The sequence below is a fragment of the Cucurbita moschata genome, unplaced genomic scaffold (genome assembly GCF_002738365.1).
Source record: "Cucurbita moschata cultivar Rifu unplaced genomic scaffold, Cmos_1.0 Cmo_Scf00020, whole genome shotgun sequence".
Taxonomy (NCBI): Eukaryota; Viridiplantae; Streptophyta; class Magnoliopsida; order Cucurbitales; family Cucurbitaceae; genus Cucurbita; species Cucurbita moschata.
This window is the reverse complement of record NW_019268536.1, coordinates 3,126,327-3,148,396: the sequence shown is the minus strand read 5'-3', so window position 1 is coordinate 3,148,396 and position 22,070 is coordinate 3,126,327. Positions and strand designations below refer to the sequence as shown.

General features: G+C 34.5%; 2 protein-coding genes across 5 annotated transcripts; both read right to left on the bottom strand.

Annotated features, from left to right (window-relative positions):
• Nucleotides 1-5,551: 5,551 nt before the first annotated feature.
• On the bottom strand, nucleotides 5,552-6,846 carry LOC111457754 (protein BIG GRAIN 1-like B). Its single transcript, XM_023100142.1, has one exon. It carries the CDS (start codon nucleotides 6,786-6,788, stop codon nucleotides 5,706-5,708), a length of 1,083 nt encoding a protein of 360 aa, XP_022955910.1. The 5' UTR covers nucleotides 6,789-6,846; the 3' UTR covers nucleotides 5,552-5,705.
• Nucleotides 6,847-12,630: 5,784 nt separating this feature from the next.
• On the bottom strand, nucleotides 12,631-20,784 carry LOC111457669 (GBF-interacting protein 1-like). Of its 4 annotated transcripts, none has more exons than XM_023100013.1 (10): nucleotides 20,391-20,784; nucleotides 18,551-18,594; nucleotides 17,582-17,708; nucleotides 17,157-17,286; nucleotides 15,512-16,095; nucleotides 14,836-15,172; nucleotides 14,340-14,604; nucleotides 14,063-14,152; nucleotides 13,420-13,869; nucleotides 12,631-13,111 (listed from the first exon to the last, which is right to left on the bottom strand). In XM_023100013.1, the coding sequence occupies exons 1-10, from the start codon at nucleotides 20,563-20,565 to the stop codon at nucleotides 12,776-12,778; spliced, it is 2,538 nt and encodes an 845-aa protein (XP_022955781.1). In that variant the 5' UTR covers nucleotides 20,566-20,784; the 3' UTR covers nucleotides 12,631-12,775. The 4 variants fall into 4 exon arrangements, with proteins under 4 accessions (XP_022955781.1, XP_022955782.1, XP_022955784.1 ...); XM_023100014.1 differs by having other exon boundaries at nucleotides 12,776-13,111; nucleotides 14,340-14,553; XM_023100016.1 differs by having other exon boundaries at nucleotides 12,776-13,111; nucleotides 18,551-18,605; nucleotides 20,391-20,516.
• Nucleotides 20,785-22,070: the final 1,286 nt, after the last annotated feature.

The following is a 22,070-nucleotide window of genomic DNA, read 5'->3' as shown; positions in this document are numbered from 1 at the left end:
GACTAGTCTTATATTTGCTGACCAAATGTAACGACTTTACTTTTTCACTTGATTCTATGACCATTTTTGTATGTATATCATGCGTGTTTCAGAGTGACTCAAATGAAAATATTTTAAAAATCTCCGAGCTTCTAAAATACATTTCAAACATCGTTTTTTAGAATTCAATGAATTTACATAAAGATGATATATCATGAAAAACCAACATAAAAAAATTTATTTCAACTACTCCCTATAGAGAAATTTAAAACTAAAGTAACTTATAAATGTGGCATCTATCATAAAAAAAATTGTTCCACAAAAAAAAAAATTGTTCTTTGAATTAATTAATTCAATGGCAAAATTATTTTAGAGAAATCTTGTACGAACGGTCAATAATAATCTGCAAATACGGAAGCTCTAACAAAAACTTGCACTTCAAGAACTTGACGGATAACTTATTCTCCCTCAAGATGGTTAGAACTCTCCTAGGGTGCATTTCATGCTCTAAATGATATGAACACGAACTTATAATGGTCGCTCCTTATCTTAAATATTGTCTTTTGGATGTCCTCTTCCCTTTCCTTCTACCGTGGTAGTTCAACCATAAGTCAATTTTGGAGAACAATATCACCTTTCGTAAAACAAATCATTTATATGAGAGAGGAGATATTTGTTTTTTATAGTTACTTTGTTTAACTCTCGGTAGTTAATGCACAACCATATCGATCCATCTTTTTTCTGCACGAATAAAACCAACATGCCTCGGGTGTCAGTACCATGCAGTAAGAAGATTTTAGAATAGATTTGAGATCAATTCAGAAACTCACTGTTCACGTAGGAGGTACCTTTGGTAAATCATCAATTAACACCACCATCTTCTCTTTTTTAGTATCCACTATGCTAGCTACCATAGGTATCATAGGCCCTGACATAGACATTTCACTTGATTAGTCCTTTTGACTTCATTGTCGACACTAATATGGGAGCAGGTTCAATGCGAGTACCCTTAAATTGAAACTAATTTGTAATCGCAGCTTGAATATCACATCTTTTCAAAAAAACAATCAATGGTAGCAAAATTGTCGACCAAACAATTCATGAAAATTTATCATATTTACTAGTATCAACGTCACATCTAACAATTACCCCACCGATACTTATCAACTTTTACCCTATTACTAACCAATATATTTACCCATCACTCGTTAACCCATCATTTTTTATTTGAATCTCCAAATACACGTGTCAATTCTACCCGAAAATAATTATCGGGTTGAAAATAATTTCAAAATTAGAAAATTTCATGAATCATGGGCTCTAATTTGCATCAATTATTGATTAATTTTGTTGAAACAACAAAACATTCTTCTTGGGATCTTAAAAAGATTTCCCTCACTTCCACCTCTCCTTTTTTTTTCACTCTTCTTTTCTTTTCTTTTCCCACTTTACCCAAAATTATCCGAGGGCATTTTCGTAATCTTACATCAACAAAGCTGCTTAGCTCACGTGTCTGTCTCCCACAAAATATTCTCCCAATCACACACTTTCTTTTCCTATTTACCTATTTGTCCTTTTTTTTTTTTAAGCATGGTTTAAAATAAAATTTTAATTTATATTTTATTTTAATTTTTATAAAAATTAAAAAATAAGGTTTTTTTAAAAAAATAAAATAAAATTTATGATAAAATTTTCGCTTTTAAAAGAAATTGCCAATTTTTACTCTTTTTACTAATTTTTACTCGGTTTAAAATATCACATATTCAATAATTACTGCTGGTAAAAGTAAGAATTAAAATAAAACTTATAAGGTCATAAATATAAAAAAGTTAATTTAATATAAAAAACAAGGCGCCTAAAAATTTCAAATTGAAGTCAAAATAATAATAATAATAATAATAATAAGAGGATAATGATCCACTTGGCGGATGTTACGGAGAGTGAGTGGGTACACGTGTGGATGGACGACAGGTGTAGGAGCTTAATGGGCCCAGCCCATCACGTGCGATGGTGGAAAGACACTAATGGGCTGCCCCTACAAATCCAAATCCAAATCTGTTTTGTGGGCCCAAACTCCCCCACTTGAGCCCACTAACTTTCATCAACCATCCATTTATAATAAAATATTTTTACGTATATTAATTTTCATTTTTTAATATAATTTATATTATAAATATAAAACTATCCTAATAATATTACATAACCAAAAATCTAATAAAAATTAAATTTTATATATATACAAATAAATATAATTTTTCTAATAAATTCTCATTATTAATTTTTCTCGAAGGCATTATTTTATTATTATTATTTTTTAAATTTGTTTAAAAAATGTGATTGTTCAAAATTTTATTAGGATATTTGGAGATACGACTTTTGAAGAGACAAGTTTATTAAATAACGTAAGAAATTGTCTATTTATATGAATCAATCATTTAAATACGAGAGCGATATTTCATACATTACTCAATCATCAATGTTACAATAACATTTTTAATACATATATTTATATATAAAATATCACGATTCATACTCAAATTTTAGTTTTATTTGATTATTCCTAGGTTCAACTCAACGAGAATTCACGTTCACTTATGATATTTCATTCCTTCAGAAACCAAGTTTTAGAGTCTGAATTAACAATTTTGAGTTAAACAACTAAGCACTTCAAATGCAGGCAACTACTGAGTTACCGTGCAGAGGTTCTATTTAGAAGGCATTGACCATTTCCACCCAATAAAGGCACCAGGTTGACCTGGATGAGCTACACCATCTAACATATGTCTAATGGTACTGCTTATGTACTCCCACCGCTTGGCAAGGTGCTAAAAGATCTGACTTAGATCACTAGACTTAGTAACTTCAAATCAAACAATTCTCGATGTTGAACGACGCTCAAACTAAATAACTCTACTCGTTTACTCAAACCCCATCGAACGTTTTGGAAATTGATTTCACGATCATTATTGAGAATGAAAATAGAAGGGACCCTCTTAATGTAGGGATAGAAGTAGGCAAGCATAGGAAAGAAGGTGGAGAGGGCAACAAAAATAATTAAAGGGGCCATTTTTGTGGGAAAACCCTAATTTAGAGAGAGGTCCCTACATAGAAGTTGCATGAAACACAGACATAGGCATAGGATAATGTTGGATATAGTGCTTGCTTGTGCATGGTTGGTGAGCAACATAACATGCCAACCCTACGCTTGTGCTATACCTTTCATCGACTTTTCTTCTTTCTTCTCCTAATCGGGAACCTTCCTATCTCTTTCAACTATTCCTATCGAGATATCATCGTAAAATAAATTTTAGTGGGTCGATGGATACCCGTAAACGTATCTGAACATAATTGAATTGGTTTAGATAAGAATCTCTAATTAAGAGGTCATTTCTAGCGACCTGACTTTTTAAAATCCTAGACCGTCTGAGTTTATTGATTATATTTTTTTTTTGGGTATTTAATTATATGATTAATAATTAGTAAAATAAAATATATATTGATTTAAAGTGATATAAATGATAGTGATATTGAAAGTTTTAAGAGAAACGGTAGGGGACAAAGATTTGGGTCATAATTAAATGCATATTTAAAAAAGTACTCAAAAGAAATAATAATTAATAATTAATAATTAATGAACATGTGTGGATCATATTAGGGGAAAAATAGGGTACCAAACTCAATTATAAAATTGCCTTTTTGTATTAATTAATATAATATGTTGGCCTTTTCCCTCCATAATCTCTGTTCAATTTTTTTTTAACTAATTATAAAAACCCAAATAATAAAAATAATTATTATAATAATAATAAATATGATTAAATTTTGATTTAAAGTCAAACCAAAAAATAATAGATATTGGGTGAAATTATGGTGATGATTAACAACAGTCAACGATTTGACGTAAGCAAAGGCTACAATGCCTCCCATAATTATTTTGTCACATTATTATTTTTATCTAATTCTCCTTTAAAAAAAAAATACGCATAAATCTTTTTTTAAAAAATTAATAATATTTAAAAAAAAAAATTTATTAGTATCTGAAAATTCCATTAACGCTCTAATATTTTTAAAAATTTAAAAAGTATTTTTGCTCTTGTGGATGGAACATTTTATGGACGAGATAACTTCAAAAAAAATATTTCAAAATTTCTTATATCTATATTTGGAAACGTTCGAGAATGAGAGTGTTATTAGAATATTTGCTAAAATCGTCACACTTAAAATGGTGTGAAAGTTCTCTATTTATAATTAAATAAATTACAAAGATAGGAAAAGAATAATAAATAGGAACACCTCCATCGACTAAAATGCCTAAAATGTACTGTAGGGGATATGACTAGTTGTCAACTTCTTACTATCCGATTGTTATATACAGTAAGTGGTTGTTGTTGCATTTTGCTTACATTCTCATATAATACCAATTTCAATTTCTCAAATCTTGCTTCCAAAACTCTCTACTCCCGTTTTCTAAAACCTTCTTCTTAAACTGGGGCCAGTAGCTCAAGCATACGTCGCTTGGCTGTAGGCGACGCAAAAACGAATAACCTTAACTCACTCGTTGCTGAGAAGTGAGTGTCGTACAATCGCAAGTCTATTGCCATGAAAGTGCGACTGTGATAAGTGGTATCAGAGCCAAGTTCGACTCCTTGGACAGTATTACGCAGACATGGCCACCAAGAAACAACTGGGCAAGTCCCAGACTGATCGATTAGCTGAAATCGAAGAACAGTTACTCTACATGAGCAATAAATGAAAGATACCTATAGTAAGCCATGCATGAGCAATAAATGAAAAATACCTATAGTAAGCGATGGAAGACAAATATAATAAAAAATCAAATATAATATATATGATAAACTATAATTCAGAAGCGATAATTTAAAATTACATTTTCCCACACCTAAGCTAACCCTGCTTTCTTATGTTAATTTGGTTATTAACAATTAATTAATTAATTAGTTAATTAACTTTACTTATTTTCATATCAAAACTGCCATCATTTTGTGGGCCCAACCCTCCCTTTCCATTTATGTCTAATTGCTTTCTTTCTAATTACAATTAACTCATTATATTATATTAACATTTATAATGTCATGCCAACTTAGTGTTATTATTACCTTTTAAAAAATATGTAAATATAGAATTTAAAGTTAAGTGACCTATTAAACATTTTTTTTAAATAAAAAGAAACAAATAAACTAAAAATTTTCAACATGAATAATAATAGATCATGTAAATTAGAATGTTTAATATCAATATTTGATCGATATATCGAGTAATATGAAGATTCAGATATGGATACGAGTAATATTCATATAGCTTTTAGGAAAATAATGGAAAAGAGAACAGAGAAAATTGTTCAGAATTATTGAGAGTGAGTTAAGGTTTGTTAATTTAGGGAAGGATAAGGAATAGATTTCGATTGGTACGAGGCTGGAAAATCCAGAGTAAAGATTATGCTCAAAGTGGGCAATATCATACCACTGTGTATTTTGTTTTAGAGATTTGAGGAAGAGTTGAGCTTCAATTGAGGAGAGATTGTTCGAGGACTTGAAAGAATGAGTCATTTAGGTGTCGAACAACTGAGGAGAGTCTATTCGAAAGCTCGATAACAGAGGCCTCGGGGAAGATTAGTAACAACAAGTCTCTGACTCTAATTTGATTAAAAAGAACCCTAATTAATCTCTTATCTAAGCCCCCAAAATTCTTTCCAAAAAAGAAAAAAATTACAAAAGCAATCCATTAGCAATGGCACAATTAGTGTTGAAATGGGTAGTTTCATACACTGGCAGTTCATCTCTGTACCTTTCCATTCCGATCGCCGACAGATTATCCAGTTCAAACAGGTCGGAGCTTGAACAGCTCAAACGGTCGTCGTCGTCGTCTTCATCATCCTCCTCTGTTTCTAATTTCCCTTTCTTCCCAATGGGTTCCTCTAATTTGTTCAACATTTTATGCCCACATGGCCGACAATCCTCGTCCACTATCACACTCACCGGACAGAACCGAACCGATCTCTTAATGTTCCCTCTTGAAGACGGCGTTTTTATCAGACAAGACCGCGAAAACGACGAAGCAGAGGAACAGGTAGACGAGGATCCCTGTTGGGACTTCGATTTTCTCGGCGCCTCGTACTCCAAATTCGTTGAATTGTTTGAACAAGTGTTTGATATCTTCTGCTTAGCTTTTGGGCTTCCGCCATTGAAGAGGGAATTAAGGAAGCTCGCAAGTCGGCCGCCGGGTGAAATTGGCTGCTTCACTTTCTTCAAATCGTGGTAGATTTTTGAAGCTTTGAATTTGGATTTAACGAACCCATTTTCGTGGTTTGGATTTGGGATAATTTCTGTTTGAGACCATGTGGTGGTTTTGATCGGCTTTGGTTTCGGTTTCGGCTTTGGCCGGTGGAGTGTACGTGAAAGAAACTCTGATTCCGACGAGGAAAGTCTTCTGCCGGCGGTGGAGCTGGATTCGGACGAGCTCGAAGTGGAAACAGTAAAGTCGCGAAGGGTTTTGATTTTTTTGTTATCCATCCAGTTCTCGATCATAGAAGCTCGCCGGAATTGGAGAGTTTGGTGGTCCTCTGTTTTGGCGGCGGAGATGCTCTGTTTTGTTCTGGTGGTAGTTTTTTGTGTGTAAAAAATGAGTTGGTCTTCTCCCTGGGCGTTGGAGTCGTCGATGGAACGGTAGATGGCGTCGAGAAGGGAGGAAGAGAAAGAGGGGTTTTCGCGGCGAGAACGCCGCCGCTGGTGGTGGTGGTGGTGGTGGGGGTCTGGATCTTCCCTTTGAAACGAGTTGTCCCACAGATCCATGGACAGAGAAGAAAGGGAAGAAGATGATGGCAATTATAGCCCGTTTTCAGAGGCTAATATATAGGTAGTCAGGAGTCCTGGTGGATAAATTATTTGGGTAAAAAAAATTAACGCATAGGTCCGATTGTAACTCTATTATCAAGTTGATTCGAGTAAAAGAATATCAACCTCGAAATCGACCTAAATTTTATTATTTAAGTTGGATAGTCCAAATTGATCTAAATATTTAATTTCAAAATTTTTTCCATAAATTTTGAAATTAATCTTTTATTATTTTTTTTTTCTAAAAAAAAATATATATATAGTATATATATATATCTATTAATAAACTATTTATAAATTATAAATTATAAAAATATGTTAGGAAGGTAATTTTTTCTCTATGGAAATTATAATTATTAATTAATAAATTTTAGTAAAAAATTAATTATATACTAATTTTAAAATTAATTGAAAGACAGAAATTAAATTGAACAACTTTGGTGGATGGACTAAAATAAAATAAGTATTTTTCCAATTATTTTCCACGTATTGAAATAATATATGACCGTTGTTTTTTTTTTCGCATGTACGTCGAGTGGATCCAAGCTGGAAGGAGTGTCAGGTTGTCAGTGTTGACATGGCATTTTTTTCTATAATATTATTTAAATGTGTACGTGGTCTTCAGGCTTCACAATAACTATCCAGCTCCCCACGGTATGGGATCATTTACTTTTTCTGTGTTTTTTTTTTTAAAAGAAAAGTACCGTTGGAGGGAAAGTCGCACATCCCCTCAGAGAATGATTATGGGTTTAGAATCAAGGAATACTTTCTCCATTGCTGTGACACTTTTTAAAGAAGCCCAAAGCAAAGACACTAGAGTTTATGCTTAAAGTTAACAATATCATATCATTATAAAGAGTCGTGTTCATCTAATACTGAGATTTAAAATATTAAAATTGTATTCGGATTTTTTTGTTAGCTTAATGATGCAAAGAAAAATAATATGTATCAAAATATAATATTTGACATTATAAACTTAATTTATTTCCGTTAAATTAAAATGGGTAATCTAATATATTATGAATTATATAATATTGCATAATGTATAAGAGTAATTGATGCTCTTTTAGTGTAATAATTATAGGGCAAAGATTTGAATTAGGCTTAAAAAGGGGTAATTCCACTAATTTTACTAATGAAATAACCAAACTTGGTTAAAGTAATGTGTTTTTTTACCACTACTTTTTGTTGTTTGTATCATAATTAGCATCAATTAGACTCCAATTAGTGGTGGATTAACAGATTTTAAACTTGGCTTAATCATTTGGTAGTTGATTTATGTGTGATTAAACCATAAGCCATAAAATTTTCACCTACTTAAGACATAGCTTTAATTATATCTTTTCTTTAGAGTATTTATTATGGGGCACTTTTTGTCTAAGACTATATTTATTATCACCAACTTCAATGGTCTAAGCTTACTTGATTAGGGTAAATTAAACTTTTTTTAAGCGCATGAGTGCTTAGAGTATCTGACGAAAGATCGTTAATTGAATCCTATTTTAATTTTTAAAAAAGGAAATTTGGACTCAAATGTTTATATTAAACTAATCTTTATCGATCGAGTCATTACCTTATACAACAAAAGTTAGCTCTTTTAAGTGGAGGTTCCAATATCTCGGTTACTCGGATATTTTCAACGTATTAATAAATATATTCCTAGGCATACCTTCATAGATACATGTATGGATAGAAACATATATGCATGGGAACGTAAAGAAAGTGGGAAGATAAAAGGTGATTTAGATAGAGAAAGGAAAAGGGTTTTTTTTTTTTTTAAGAGAGAGACAAGTTTGTAAGTGGAAATGATGAGGATTGAGGAAGGTGGTAGCCATTGATGACTGTGAACTCTCTGACCCGGAATTAACAAGTGGAAAACACTTTTTATCAAAATCAATCGAAACAAAATACAAGATGCTCCGTATAACACTACTATACTTTGCTTTATTTGCTTCCCATCTTCTCTTATAGAATTTCTCGGCATAACACTACTACACTACTATACTCGTATTCTTTATTAAAATCAATCAAAATAAAACCGGATCTAAGGCTTCAACCCATCTTTTTGCTATCGTACGTGTGCTTCTATAGAGAAAAAAAGGGCATGTTCTAAAGTGGGGTGGTGCATATTTGCATAATTATTATTGCACTCGTGGCCTCTAAGAACCCTTTGGAATTGAATTAAGAAAGGAATAATGAACCCTAAAGCATGTGATTTGGGATTAGAACAAGAGGAAAAGGATGGATTAATCTAAATCATTCTTAATTAATGTTCTTAAACATTCAGTTAATGTATCATTAAAGAAAGAAAAGCTGGGTACAAACAAAGTAGCCCTACCCATGTTTGAGTTTTCAGCTGTGGATTTGCTTTTCTCTTCCTCTCTCTCAATCTTTTTCTCACATGTTCTTTTTCTCTCTCTAGTCCCTTCAAGATCAAGGCATATAAACCAATTATTATGAACAGCAAAAGGCTTAACAAAATTAATTAATATCACGCCCAAATTAAGCTTGCCAAAGTACTTAATTAGTCATCCCTAATTAAATGTCCACAACGTCTCTTAGAGACCGAAAACGAGTCAATTGAACTTAATTCAATAAATAAAACATCAATTATCATCTTAAACGGCTCATGTTTCATCCTCTTCTTAGTGTTCGAACTCAAAAAAGGTAAATAAAAATATTAAAATCAATTGCAACCAAGGTCCATTCCTACCCGAAAAAAAGACAAACCTACCATTATGGTTAACTTCTTAAAAAAATGAACCCATGAACCTGAAACCAAACTAAACCGAGTCAATTCGGGTTCAGAAAAATGAACCCAACCCAACCCAAAAGGCTAATCCAACCGAACCCAATACTCATAATTCGAGTTAGGTTGGTCCGAATTGTTAAGTTGAATGCACACCCTAATTCCTAATACTTGATTTTACATTTATGTATGAAATATAATTTAATTCTTTTTCCCATTAGATTCCTTTCAGGTTGCAGTTCGACAAGGTATATTGACTATTGAGAGTCCCCCCACTAAAAAAATATAAAGAAAAAAGAACAAATCCTACTTTAACACGTGCTTATTGCTAATTAGTCCCAACTTTATGAGAAAATGGCCTTCCAATTCAATATTAAATTCAACTGCATATTACCTCAAGAAAGATGCACCAAGTGAAACTAGAAGTTATGAAGACAAGATCTCAATCAAGCATATAATCAGGCAGGCCACGAACTGAACATATGATCGTGATGCTAGCTAAACGATAAACGTCGACACTGCATGATTGTAACACATCAATAACAAATTTAGTGAACGAATAAGCAATGTCTACCACTAACACTTCAATTTTAGACACCATATCAATGTGTATACAGAAATCAAAACATCTACATACGTATTCTACAGTGCATTTGAGGGAGGACTTGTCCCCTGGTGGTGCGTTGATGATTTTCATGGCCACTAAATTAGCCCTATGAAATAATTCTATACCCTTTTTCATTTCAAAGTTGACTTCTGATATCAGCTAACCATGATATATATATTTTATTTAAATGGGCATAATACAAACTTGAAGAGACATCTACTTTTGTCCTTGCTTTCGTTGAAACATGAGAATAGCCATATTTCTCAAAAGCAGCAAAAGTTTTGGCAATTACAATGGCAAGCTTGTATGGGTGTGGTAATATTCTAATATAAAAGTTGTGCGAATATCTACAAACTCAATCCCAATGTTTTCTAAAAAGTATATATGATTCAAAATTTCAGTGTCAGGTTTTCCCATTCATATCTACTTTCTTCTTCACATAAATCCACGGGAGCAATCATATCAGTTTCTTAGTAATATAGTATATATCACTCATCAATCACAAATGTTCTTAGTTAAAAACTAAATGAGTTGAAAACTTTGAAAATTTGGACATAAAAGTCAAATTTACTCAAATGGAAATGCAAGGGGGAGAAAAATAGTGGATCAAATGTCTGTCTACTATTCAGATTCTCATGGCTCTCCTAGAATGCACATGAGTCCAATTCAAAAGTGATATTATCAGAAGCTACAGTGCAGTAGGGAAAGTACGGATGGTCTGCTAAAATATAGGCCAAAACCAAGTCACCAACACACTAAAAAGTGTGAAAATAAATAAATAAATGAACTTTTATTATAAAAATATTAAGGGGGAAAAAGTAGGGAGAGAAAAGGAAAGGTGCATTGGAGCCAATTATTAAGGACACAGGCACAAGGCTGCCTCTGTCATCTACACAAGACTACATTAGGAAGCTATGAAAAGAGTAAGGAAATATGACCTGAATGTGGGTTGTGGACAACTGTGCGTTAGAAACAGTTCCCTGCAATTCAGATCTGCTGTCCATATCCATCGCCATGGGAAGGATTCATGAGCTTTTGGCTGTTAACAAATTAAACTTGTATCTCAGATTCATTCATCCACTTTTGCCTGTCAAATTATTAAATTAAAAACGTGTAAAGCAATTGGCATTACGTTCCATCATTCCTTCAATTACCATTGAGAATAAGACAAGTTGTTCCTCTGAGTAGGCTTGAATTCAAGAGAAGAATAATGATCTTGTGACTTGTGCCCAAGATTCCAAGTGGGACACTTATCCTACCTTGGGAAAATGACCTGTTTTTCCAACAAACTGACAAACATGAAAAGAAATAAAATGATTCGAGTAAAAAAAATATAAAGAGAATAACAGGAGATGGTTTGAAGTGCCGTTGAAGTTTTAAATAAACTTCTAATGAAACGTTTCAACTGTAAACATGGTCATGAACAGGACAAGATAAAAGCATGAACAGTCTAGACAACTTTGAAACAGTTCAAGAAACTGATCCACACTAGCTCAGTACAAGATGCTTCTAAGCTTTCGTGAAATTAGGAATGCATCACAAATTGAAGTCAATGTTTCTTTCTTCTTTTTTCATTTTCTCTCAAGTGTTCCAAACTTCAAAGTACCAAGATAAACATCACACAGATCCCAAAGTACATCGATTTTTGTATACATATATCAAGCCATTGTCAAACCGATGATGATGGCAAGACTTTGCACGATATAATCCCTAGGTTCACTAGCAAAAATAAAAAGCAAAAAGCTCAGCTTCAAAATAGATGAAGTCTATAGGGACTCCGATGTGTAGGGTTATTTGTACAGAGCATGAAAATGATCGTTTAAAAAAAAAAGGTAAAGAGTAATGTGTTTGGTAATCCCAAGACATTGCGACAGTTTCAATAAAAAAAAGTTTTGAACAGAACAAAGTCTATATATTCTGCAATCTGCACTAGGTACAAAGTTGAAAGATTAAGCATCTCTCACCTTTTTTTTTTTTTTTTTTTCCTGATCACCATTGAAGCTACGCATATGGAAGGGATCCAGAAACCACAGCTGGTTACCTTCTTTATTAATTGACATCTTTCAATACGAACACAGTAATATTAGATTCAAATGTTCAGAGACTTCACCTTGACCATTCTCCCGCAGGGCCACCACAGGTACATTGCAACATAAAACTCCTAGACCAACATTTTCCAATTAATACCTGCAATATTAACAACTGATGTTTCTAATTAAGGTTCTAACGAGTTAAAATTAAGAAAAAGCAATGCTAGATGCAAATAATCTGGAAAAGCTGCTTAAGCGCATTGCTAGCACCAAGTATTTTGTTCTAATCCATAGGGCTTGGCTTTATCCACCTGTGTAGCTCTGTTAAATCCTACAGAAGCTTCTCCTTCTACTTGATTATTATAGCTAGGATGACGAATGGGTAACTAAAACATCAGATGAAATAGATGCAAATGGAGAAAACCGCATACTACATTGAATATGAGAAGGTTATCAATTACACATTTGACAAAATATTAAACATTTATGACTACTTCAATCCCTTGTATAATAATAAAGGGGGGCGGGGTTAGTTTCACAATTCTCGTTCTTCATTTGTCTAGAAATTAGTTGTCCAATTAAGATGACCCAACTGTGGCTGCTGGAAAGTACCAACTTGTGGCCCAGGAGTGGCAGCAGCCACTCCAACATTTCCACCCATACCAGGCCCCATGTGATGAGGATTTCCAATAGCAGCAGGTTGCGGAGGTGGATGGTACAATCCGGGAAATTGCATGTGTGTAGACTGCGCCACAGCTGCACTGAAGGAAGCGTGCCCAGTATGAGAGGGCAAATAAGCACCATGAGGAGTTTGCCCTGGCATGTTGTAATATGGAGCCGATTGTAAACCTGGAAGATCTCTTGGGTTTTGGATCCAAATTTCAGATGTCTCAGCCTGTAATAACAAATATACTAATACATTAAACTACTTTATATTATAATTATAAAAGGTCTGAATGGCTTGAGAGTGGCTGATATCATGATGATCCAGATTAAACAAACATGTCAGGGTGTCATTTGCACTTGACGGTAAAGGTCCCCCCCCCCCAACCCACACAAAAACTTCTACAAGACGAGGTCTTTTCCCCTTCTAAATAATGTCATACGCACTAACAACCCATATGAAATGATATCAAGTTAATTATAAGCTTGCATGTAAGGCAACAAAGCTACAGCCAAACCATGGCAATGACAATTACTAACCTGTGCATTTGGGACATAAAGGTTTCCATCTTTGTATTTGATTCGAGATGCATCTTCCAGTCCGGTTGCACTCCCAACTACACCAGGAGCATTTACAGAAAGACCAGCAGGACTATTGAAGTTCCCAAACCCTGCCGGACTGCCAGCAGGAACAGGCTTGAACTGCTGGAGTCCATACTTCAGGTTATTTGCATTCATGTGAGTACTTCCACCGGGCATTAGTAAGTAACTGTTACCATTGGACGGATGAGGGTATGCTGGGGAACTAGAATAACCAGGCATGGCCATTGGTGGAACATAAACAGGAGATATGAATTGTCGATATGGCATGAGGTTTGCAAAATGGGAAACATGAACTTGTGGATACAACTGAGCAACTGGAGTTTGCTGCTGTTGCACCATTGGAATCGTTGATGGAGAGATGCCGTTAGCAGTTTGAGAGTTAACCGCCTAGGGTCAGAGATTTGATAAGTGAGAACAAAAAAATACTACTGCCAGCAGTGGAACAAACTACTAGCTCAGAAAATAATCATAACAATTATAAGTTACAATCATTAGAAACTCAAACACGTGTCCGTATTCATTTCACAGAAATCCAGATAATAATGAACACGCCAGATATTATGTAAACAACTACACTTACATCCTGAGACGGTAGTCCTTGCACCCGTACAGTTTCATCTACTGTCGGTCTGAAATAAGGTATATCATAACCAGTCTGTGGATCATACGCCTGTGATTGGAAAATAAGTTATATAAAGGAATGAAAAAGGCATGTTCAAAAATGGGTTACAGGAAAAGCAATGCAAACATTATACTACTCAGGAACATCAAACTTTTAACCATCAATTCAGTAGGAATACAAAATATCTTAATTCTCAGCAGCTACCTCAAAAGTTAATAATCTAATACAAACTCACCGAAAATCCCGGTAACTCAGACGGATCTTGATGCTGTGAATCAGGAGTATATTTTGAACTCCTATCTCGAACTAGTCCAATATCTGCATAAGTATCCATTGTCTGAGGACTGGAAGATTCTATTTTATCTGCCGACTGAATCTCAGTTGCAACAACAGATTCTGGAGAATTAGACTCTGAACTTCGAACCTGATCATCCAGTAAATCAACCTGCCTGCTGCAAGAAGCATCATCAGTAGAAATCCTCGGAGCAGATGCTGACTGGCTGCAAAAACATTGTCAGATGGATAATGTCAGCAAAAGAAAAAAACTACTGGCAGGAATTGTGAGTCCCGTGAAGAAACTTTGTTTCGGGGATACTTATCTGGTATTTCATACTAACTCAATCGAAAAAAATTCTATCTTATGAAGGAATGCTCAAACCTTTGGCTCATAATTACCTAGTGCCACAGTTTTTGTCAGATTAAGATGAAAGGAATAAAAAATAAATACAAACCTAGCTGATGACTCTCCATTCAATTCCTCTCGACCACTACTGGCTTGCAAACCCGACACCAGACATCCAGAAGAATTAGATTCTGTCCCAAAACTGCCAAAGACCAGCTGATATTGATCATTATCGGGAACTCTAATATGTTCTGCTATGATAACATGCTGGTTCTCATGAAGGACTACTCTTGCAAGCTTCTCTTGTACATGAGCTGCTTCAGAAGGCAACTCTTTGGACTCATCAATAGGAGATTTAGATTTTGAGGGTGTTCCTATTACTCCAGGATTACCAGTGCTCGACTTCTGGCTTGACTTAGGTTTCCACTCCTTGTTAGGCTGAGAAGCTGCATCAAAGCCGATGGTGAATTCTCTCCTAAAATTTGATGAATTCCCCAAGTAAACACACACTCATGTTAAAAATGAAGTGTGGACAAGCACGCTCAAAGAAACACGTCTAAGAAACAGCAGACTTACAGTAGCAGTTCGTTGACAAATAATAAAAAATAACATTCTGAACTATATTGAAAAAGACAATCCAAACACTTTGCAGTCAAGTAATAATAACAAAGATGCTATGATACCTCAGCGTTCTTCACTCAAAATAGATATATATATATATATATATATATATATATATATATAAAAAGAAAGAAAAAAGAAAGAAAATAAAGATACTAAGATACCTTTCTGATGGCCAATAGTTGGTTGATGTTGCCTATGCTGATTATTTAACGTTGATCTGCTGCCTACCAAGCCAGAAATCACAGATTCAGTAATTTGACTAAGCTGTTCGCCTTTAGAAATGGAACCTAATGGTCGAAATGAGTCTGTAGAAGAACCATCCCTTTCAGCAACAAAATTTGTGAGAGACACATTTGGTCCCAAAGACTGGTTTGTAGAACTATCTTTTAATTGCCGACGAACACCTACAGCCCCAACTTCACGTTTTATAGCTCCAACTGCAGCAGATGATCTAGAATCTGGAGATGGTACATGGACTGGATCTGTGGAAGAAGAATATAAACCAACAGCAGCACCATTTGACGCCAACACAGGTGACTGTTGCTCAGAATCATTCGGCTTTGCTATGTGCGTATCTGGAACAGAACTCTGCATGGAAACGCCCACATCATCCCTTGACTCTTTCCGGGTCATCCCCTTTGAATAACCATCTCTTTGACTGTTGGGATGTGAATCGGTTTTCCGGAAAGATATTTGTGATAACCTAGCACCAAAGGGCCCCCCATGTGCTCCCTTCGGAGTGGTACTGATGAATAAATAAGTAAATTAGTTGCCCATGTACTGAATTCAATAAAAATTTAAATCTGATCAACAAACAGATTTTGGGGATGGAGAAGGGAAAGTCAACTTTCAAAATTTAGGCATAGAAATCCAAAGATGAATATAATGGAGAAGACAAGCCCAAAACAGGATTCCAAGTCAAATGCAAAAAGAAGTAAACATCAGCAGCGGTCTTTCTGCAAATAATAAATTTCAGAGTTTCTGGCGAAGTTTTGTGCAGAGAAAAGTGTAACAACAATGAATTACAGCTTTCTGTTTATGCAGCTGCACTCATGTAAGTATTAAATTCCTAGCCAAATAACAATGTTAAACGAACATGTTTAACATGTTATTTGAAATTTAACATCAATTTTACACATCAAGACAATGCCATAAATACACAGAAACGTCCAAAATCTTTCAAGGCAGGCTTGTGGACCCGCTCCTTACAAAATCAGAGCACGGCTACCTAATAATACAAACTTCAGTAGAAGACACTCTAGGATACGTATTCATGGTCCGCATCATAACCCAAATTTCATAGATTAGTCATCACAGTAATTCCCTGCATTTATTTGTCATTTCTTACAAGACCTATCAATAGACTATTACTCCTGAATCTAAGCTTTTGAAAAAAGTTATACTAAATGCACTGATGGTCTGACAGGAAACAGAAACGTTCTTGAAGGAACATTCACTTTTTTATCACGAGAAGCAGGCATTTACTGACGTATGAAAAGCAAAAGCCCAACTGCAATGGAAATTTATAACAATATAGCAAAAAATGTTCCCACCTAGCAAGATGAAGGAAAGGAGCGCCTGCAAAGTAAAGTCCTTCGTCAAAGATGATTTAGAAAGGCTACAAAATTAGCCCTACACAAAATGCATCCATCCTATCCTAACCACTGAAAACCTTCATTCCTCTCTAACCATGATTTATGATACAACTTAATTTAATACGAATTCAAAAGGATGAAAAAATAATAATTAGTAAACCAAGTCAAAATACAAAAAGGCTAGGACAAGAAAAAGATTAAGGATGCATACCCTGATTTTGCCACATTTGTAGACACCTCGTTGGTGGATATTGCCAAAGGTGAAGATGCAGGTTTTACTTCTCTATTTGCATTTCGATTAACTCTGTTGTCTCTTACGACGCGGAACTCCTTGCTGATGCCTAGATTACATAAATCAATCATCAATCAGCTCAATGAGCATATCAGAGAAAGCAAACCAAGGAGGTAATTAGAACATGCTGATAAACCATAAGCCCATGTAATTTTGTTGTGTTCATCTTCATCGTACACTCTTTTCTGACTAAAATTAGGAGATAAAAATGAATGAAGTCAAATCCTTTCAATTATAATTGAGCAACCATACGTGTGAACTTCATCAACAGACTATAACAAAATGTCTAGAATCTGCACCATACAGTGCATCAAGAAAAATAATAGGCAAAGATTAAAAAGTACCAGGCCGAGGACTTTTTGCATAGGCCCCTCTCCGGACATTACGATCAGACGATGTATATACCTTTGTCCCTTGCCTCACATCCTCAGAGTTTCTTTGTGCTTCCAATGAACCTTTGTATCCCATATTCTGAGAACAAAACACATCTACACCTCAGTTTCAAGCTAACTATCTTTCAATGTAAAGTTAAAACTAGCAGCCATAAGAATTTCATGATGAAAAAATGACATCAAAAAGAAAAGAAAATGATAAAGCTAGATGTAAAATGAGCATGAATAGAAAAACAAAATTGGAGAGAAAACCTAAAAGAGTAAATAGCTCAGAGTCTTGGTTTTTTTCAGTATCCAAAACCAACTAGATATATGGAATATGATTGTCAGAACTTGGAACCTGTAGTATGCCAGATGGTTGAATAAAATTTGAAGAACATAACAGCAGTACTTTTCAGTAGACAAAACAAAAATTAACAAAAGCTTAGAACAAAACTGGAATATTATCGCTCTAGCCACACACACACACACAAAAAGAACAATAGTGCATACCAACCAAAATAAATGAGTAGCTTAAGAAAAAGGCATTCACATTAGTGAACATGGAAAATGATTATGATGTCAGGTGAGAACAGTTATGGAAGAAAAGGTATAGATGTGAGACTCTTTGTTCTAGTTCTTTTTCATAATATTATTATGATTAATATTTTAAAATTTGAAACCATTACATTTTTCATCAATATCTTTTATTTTTATGAGGTTTTAATCTCATACTTCTTTGGGCTTATGACTCGCCTATAGAGCACCTCAGCCTTTAGAACATTAGCCATCATCACGAAATGAACCAATACATATAAATTTGAAACATGAACTTATACAACTCTTTACTTCTGTTAGTAACAGCTGGCCATCCATGGTAACCACAGAGAAAGACAGATGAGATTAATGGCTGGCAAAGAAACCAAAATGTTGTGATTGTACCTCCTTCTTCTTATCTCTTCTTCTCTTCACTTCACGAAATGGATCTGGCAAATAACTAATATAATAAGAAATTGAATATTTATGCGATAGAAAAAAAAAGACAGAAAAAATAAAATCCATATAAATCAAAGGCAGTAAAAGATGCTATGAAATTATGTGCTTTTATACAAAATATAAATTTAAGTTTAACTCAGTTGGCTTATTCTGGCTGATAACAGAGCATTTCCATGTTAGCTAATTACTTGCACTGCTTTCTCTCCCCTTTTGTTTCCCAACAGTTTACTTCTTTTTCTTATAAAAAAAATTCATGCCCAACTAATGGCTCAGACTTCAAAGACATCAAGGGTTTTCCATAGTAAGCTTGCTTGAAGATTTGAACATGCAATCTCTTAGTAGGTGTTACTCAAAGACTGCAAGTCTGAGCCAATGGGGCCGCTCCTCAGGGGATAAGTTTACCCTCTTTATAACATGCAACAAGAATATCTTAACATATGTAGAGTGGTGCACTCGCATGTTAGGAAAATTTATGACATGCGTAATTCCCAAAATATGCATCCCCAGATAATTGTTAGCCCATATCCTCTCTGGTTGAACGTGAACCCATAGTGTCTCTTGGTTGGATAAACATCATATTCATTAGTGCACACTGTTTTAAATTTGACTTTCATACACTAAGTAACTTTCTAAAGCAGATAATTACCGAAGGAACCATGTGGAGAGCAATTAGACATTCATTCTCTCCCACATCCTCTCTGGTTGAACGTTAACCCAGTCTCTTGGTTGGATAAACATTATATTCATTAGTGCACACTGTTTTAAATTTGACTTTCATACACTAAGTAACTTTCTAAAGCAGATAATTACCGAAGGAACCATGTGGAGAGCAATTAGACATTCATTCTCTCCCACATCCTCTCTGGTTGAACGTTAACCCAGTCTCTTGGTTGGATAAACATTATATTCATTAGTGCACACTGTTTTAAATTTGATTTTCATACACTAAGCAATAAACATCCCTTCCAAAACAGATAATTAGCGAAAAAAACCATGTGGAGTGCAAATAGGAATACATTGCCTAAACATATAAACGTCCAAAAAAAAAAAAAAAATTGGATGATGCAGGCAGAAGAAAGTACCAAAGAAGTACTAAAGACATTTTCAAACTCTTCATTGAGAAATTCATCGTATAAATTGGATGATGGAACGATACACAGATCAAGCAGGAATCCAACTCAACTATTGCCACCACAAACACGATAGATAGGAATTGACAAATGCCAAAGTCGTATCAGAAGATGACAGAATCTAGTTAACTATCAGATGAACTGATAAAAAAAACATGGAAGGGAAAAACATATAATCCGAAAATTTGCACTCAACTCAATGTTGTCGCCACCTAACTGCTAATTTCTCAGAAAATAACAAATCAAAGCGAATAATAAAATTGGAATCAAGTCCTTGGCACCGGTGAACAACCATCGTCAGCTCTTTTCTTAAATTTAAAGCAACTGAGCAACTTTCCACGGTGAAAAAACAATCTTTAACGTTCAATGACTTCCTAAACCATCAGAAACAAAATTTTGACCTTTCCCACTGCTCCGACAGAAGAAGCATGCGCACAACAGTTTCTGGTAGAAAACCAGAGCCCCAAAGATAAAAATAAAAATATACAACAAAGCAAAACAAAGACGCCCAACGAAAGAATGTGAGCCAACAAAGTGCTTGAAGTCATCTTTGCATCTTAAGAACAATAAACCTTACAATGGATGAAGCTTTACAAAGAAAGGAAAGCGAGCAAAGAAAAGAAGGCCGAGAGGGAAAAAGAAAGAAAAAGAAAAACCTTGGTTGAGCAACTTCTGTGCAGTTTCATTAGGATCCATATTGGTCTCCTTGAGAGTTGTATATATATCGGCATCAGAGTGATTCCCGACGATTTCTTTGATGGATTGGATGGTTTTTCGGACGCGAGCAGGGAGTATCTGAGTCCCCCCGTCAATTCTCAAGCCAGATACCATTTCCAACTCGATTAGCGAAGGAGGAGTAGAAGAAATGTATGCGAAAACGATAGAAATAGTATGAATTAACACCAAATGGGGCTATAAATCAGAAGATAATACAGCAGAAAAGAAGAAAGTAGGATTAGGGTTTGGATTCTATGAAAGTGTAAGAACAGAGGACGGCTTCAGAGAGGGAAAGGGTTTGGCACCAAGGGTTTTGAAAACGTTTTAACCCCCCTTTCCTCAAAGACTTCGTCTTACTCCTGGAAAGTCATTGTTTATATTTTTATTACCGTATATGCCCTCTCATATTCACATAATTGCACAAATGCCCCGATAAATACATATTTTTATTTAATTTTACAATTATTTTTATTATTTATTCTTCTATAAATTTTAAAAATAATTTTTAATTATATTTAACTCTTAATTAAATGTCTCTAACTAAATAAATGTTTTAATTTTATTTATAATTATTTCCTATATATTGTCATTTATGGTGTATTGCCGTGGTGATCGGTAACCTAATAGTAATGGTTGAACTTTCTCTCAAAAGACTCCTCGCCACAATGCATATAAAAAAAAGAATGCATGGGTTCATTGTGCAACCCTAATCTTCAAGTTTTAGCCTTTTAATAAATCATTAATAAACCCCCTTTCATACCCGTCAGTAGAAGCCTAAAGTGAGCCCATGCGATTGACCCGTTATTTATGTTAATGGACCTCAAGCAAGACTGTCATGTTAAAACCATTACTATCTTAAATGTTAGCTTAAATTGAGCTTATGTGATTGACCCATTACTCATGTTAGTGGATCTCAATCACTTCTCATAACATACGAACTCTACATACTAGGACAATGTCTCAGTTGGTACGAGACCTTTTGAGAAATTTAAAAGCAAAATCACGAGGGCTTATGCTCAAAGTGAATAATAACATACCGCTTGTGGAGGCATGTTGCTAGTCATAATGACTCAAGTGCTGAACAAAGAAGTTGTGAGTCTCGAAGGTGTAGGATCATATTAAAATCCGGATAGTGTCAGATGGATAGATGTTGTTTAAGGAGAGACTTAATGGTGTACTTTATTCAAGTATATGATTATTGGAGTCCCACGCTGGTTAATAAAGAAAAGATCCAAGTAAGTGACACTATCTCCATTGGTAAAAGGTTTTTTGGTAGGTACACGACCATCTTCATTAGTGTGAACCCTTTTGTGTAACGACCCTAATTTCATATTGAAATCAAAGTCGTCACTGCGTACATAACATATCTATAATGTGCATAAAATTTACTTAGGAAAACACAGGCATGTAACTACCCTAATTTGGTCCCATGGCCGTTACCGCAAAGTTATCAAACGTGCAAAGACGCCTGACCTTTACCTTAAAAATAAGAGTAGCACGTAGATTGAGTATTAAATACTTAAGTGATTCCACTTCTGAGGTCAAAAATTGCAAACATAGTCAATTATGGGACCTATCCTTTCATCAAAATTATTTCATTCTTTAGCCTTAAACTCTGC